The sequence below is a fragment of the Odontomachus brunneus genome, unplaced genomic scaffold (assembly GCF_010583005.1).
Source record: "Odontomachus brunneus isolate Ranch 3 - 2012 unplaced genomic scaffold, Obru_v1 Obru_scaffold_005, whole genome shotgun sequence".
NCBI classification, from domain to species: Eukaryota; Metazoa; Arthropoda; class Insecta; order Hymenoptera; family Formicidae; genus Odontomachus; species Odontomachus brunneus.
Window position 1 is genome coordinate 3,446,352 of NW_022639455.1, and position 2,656 is coordinate 3,449,007.

At 45.7% G+C, this 2,656-nt stretch overlaps 2 protein-coding genes across 2 annotated transcripts in view; both read left to right on the plus strand.

Annotated features, from left to right (window-relative positions):
- Window positions 1-560, plus strand: part of LOC116848181 — a 3,324-nt gene extending 2,764 nt beyond the window's left edge. The window contains exon 3 of the mRNA XM_032824012.1: window positions 229-560. Within this exon, the coding sequence (XP_032679903.1) occupies window positions 229-531 (303 nt within the window). The 3' untranslated portion in view covers window positions 532-560. The remainder of the gene's footprint in view (window positions 1-228) is intronic.
- Window positions 548-2,656, plus strand: part of LOC116848138 (filamin-A) — a 47,485-nt gene continuing 45,376 nt past the window's right edge. The window contains exon 1 of the mRNA XM_032823932.1: window positions 548-740. The gene's annotated coding sequence lies outside the window, so the exon portion shown is untranslated. The remainder of the gene's footprint in view (window positions 741-2,656) is intronic.

The following is a 2,656-nucleotide window of genomic DNA, read 5'->3' on the forward strand; positions in this document are numbered from 1 at the left end:
TATATATATATATATATATATATATATATATATATATATATATATATATAAAACTTCTATATTATTCTTATATATTATTATTAATTAAATATGTTAATATATTATTGTTAGTTAAATATATATATATATATACATAAATTATATTAATGTATAAATGTGTATAAAGAGATATCAAAAAATTACTAAAATTTCTATTGCACGAGAATTATTTAACTATTCACTTTTCAGAAGGGATGTCACGCGAGTCTCAGCCAATCAAGGTTCACAATTGGAATCACATCGCAGGTAGTTAAATTAATTGGGAATCGAATGCGCCGTTGCCTCGAAGAGCGTCAGGATCGCTTGGTTGTTTTCCTTGGCAATTCGCGGCGAAAACCGCGCGACCAGGGGGATCCACCTGTGAACGCCATGTTGCCCGCTGCTACGTCCCTGGTCCCATTACAATCGCGGCGGACCCCACGGTCCCACAAGGCGATTGTATCGAGCTGCCGGAGAAGCAGAAGGAGAGGGGTCTCCATGTCGGTTCAGTGAGCTCACGCACGTCGAACACTCATCAACGCAACGGAGCCGCGGCGCGGTACCCGTCGACGTCCAAAAATGGCGTTCCTCGCGGCGTAGCTCGCCGAAGTCCGCGTAGCCGGCGCTCACCGACGTCGTCGTGATCCGCGCTCGAGCTCGCCGACCGATCTGCTGGACCCGGTGGACCTGGCCAGCGGGCGCCACTACGAGGAACAGCCGACGTAAATATAGCAGAACTGCGCGTGCCGTGCGTTCCTGCGTCCGCGGCTGTACGCGGGTGGACGGTGCGCGCGTATGTGTGAGTGTGCGTGTGTGCGCGCTGGAATACGCGTTCGCGCGATATCCCGCGGACGAAGACACGACATCGTGCGCGACCTCAATGGAGCGACGATCGAGTGGATATACGACGGAATTCCGTTTGTCAGGAAGCTCCTCGAGAGGTGAACGACGAAAAATCGTCGTCGTGGATGTCGAAGCGATTGCGGAACCGCGGGAACGGGCCGTTGCGCGTCCGAGGATCCACGGTGCCGACGGGTCGTCAAGCATAAAATAGGCGGTACCAGAAGTCAGTGAAACGAGGAACTCTCTGGCTCGAGGGTCCGTGAAACTGAGGCTCTCCGCGACTTGGAATTCGCGATATAATTCTGATCCAAGTTCCATGGATGACTCGCGAGGTCGAGGATCCCGAGCCAAAAGTCTTCGACGTCTAGGATCCGTGACAGCGCGAGACTTCACGTGACTCCGGATTTACGGTACCGCGGATCAAACTTCCTTGAGTACTCGAGGACGCCCACGGTACCTTGAGAGCCGCGATTTCAAGGACGTCTGAAGGATTTAGATTCCGTCAAATTAAAGATCTGACGTAACAGAGATCTTGAACTATAGTCTTGTATAAAGAGCGTTTTTCCCAGTTGTTACTTTAAAATTGCGGAGAGCTCTCAACGACCAGTGGGAGCAAAGGTCAATCCGTGCGTTTAATCGAGCTTTCGTAACGTGCATCAGCGATACATAAAATCACGAAGATCCGTAAATCCGCATAACAAGATGCACAACGTAAATTCGTTTTGACATTCATCGTCTCATGCCGATAAAATTCGATTCTGACAAGCGGAATCCCGTCCTTGACAGCATAAACTTTTGAGAAATGCCTGACCGATATCTAAAAGACGACTTACGTTTTTCAGATCTACGTCTCTCAAACGTCTTTGAGACGACTTTTAGGAATGAAGTACTAATCTGGGATTGTATCTCCTGCTCTGAGAAAAGTTGCTCCAAAGCGCGCCGTTCATAATCTCGATCGCGACCCATCGATCGCGCAAGACCCACCGGATGACGATCTGCGTCTGTCCGAGCTAATGAATGGAACACGGTCGGCTGAGGAGATCAATCGAGAGATTTCCAACGACGTTCTCCCGGACTCTCGTGAATGACGCGAACGAGATTCTTGCGCGAGCGCGTGCGAGCGTGCGTGCGTGTTGAGAAAAATTTGTGAGCGAGGTGAAAGTCGTGCATGCCGACTGCTAAGTGAATTTGATTCACGGGTGTCGTTTACATGCGAATATGCGAGAGCGATTCTCGTTATGAGAATCTTGTTTTCTGATTGGCGTTGACACATTGCGTTGGCAACTTGGTTGACGTTTGCGCGGGACAATGCGGAGAGAAAACTCAGTTCGTCTGACTGATTTTCCGTTGTCTGGGGATCAGATGGATACTCGATTGTGGGAACAGAAAGATTCCTGTAGGAGATTTCTATTGAGTGCGTCAATTGTCCTCAGTTATCTCAACCGAGCTGTAACGCAGCCGAACGTTCAAACTAATGTTTTCTGTCGCGATAACAGAAATATTGTTTCTTGTCTTCTTGTTGTGAGTTCTCGTCTCGTTCTCATTAAGGTAAAAGGACCAATTCAATATTCAATATTTAATTTTTGTAACATGAAATATACATATGTTAAAACAATAAAAATGTCATAGTTAGATACAATTGATTGCAAAACGGTTTGGATACGATAAAGTTGGAGTTCACTAAATTGTGAAAATTTGCAGGCAATATAATTAACAACATAAGTGTAATAACAATAAATAATAGCTATATATATATATATATATATATATATATATATATATATATATATATATA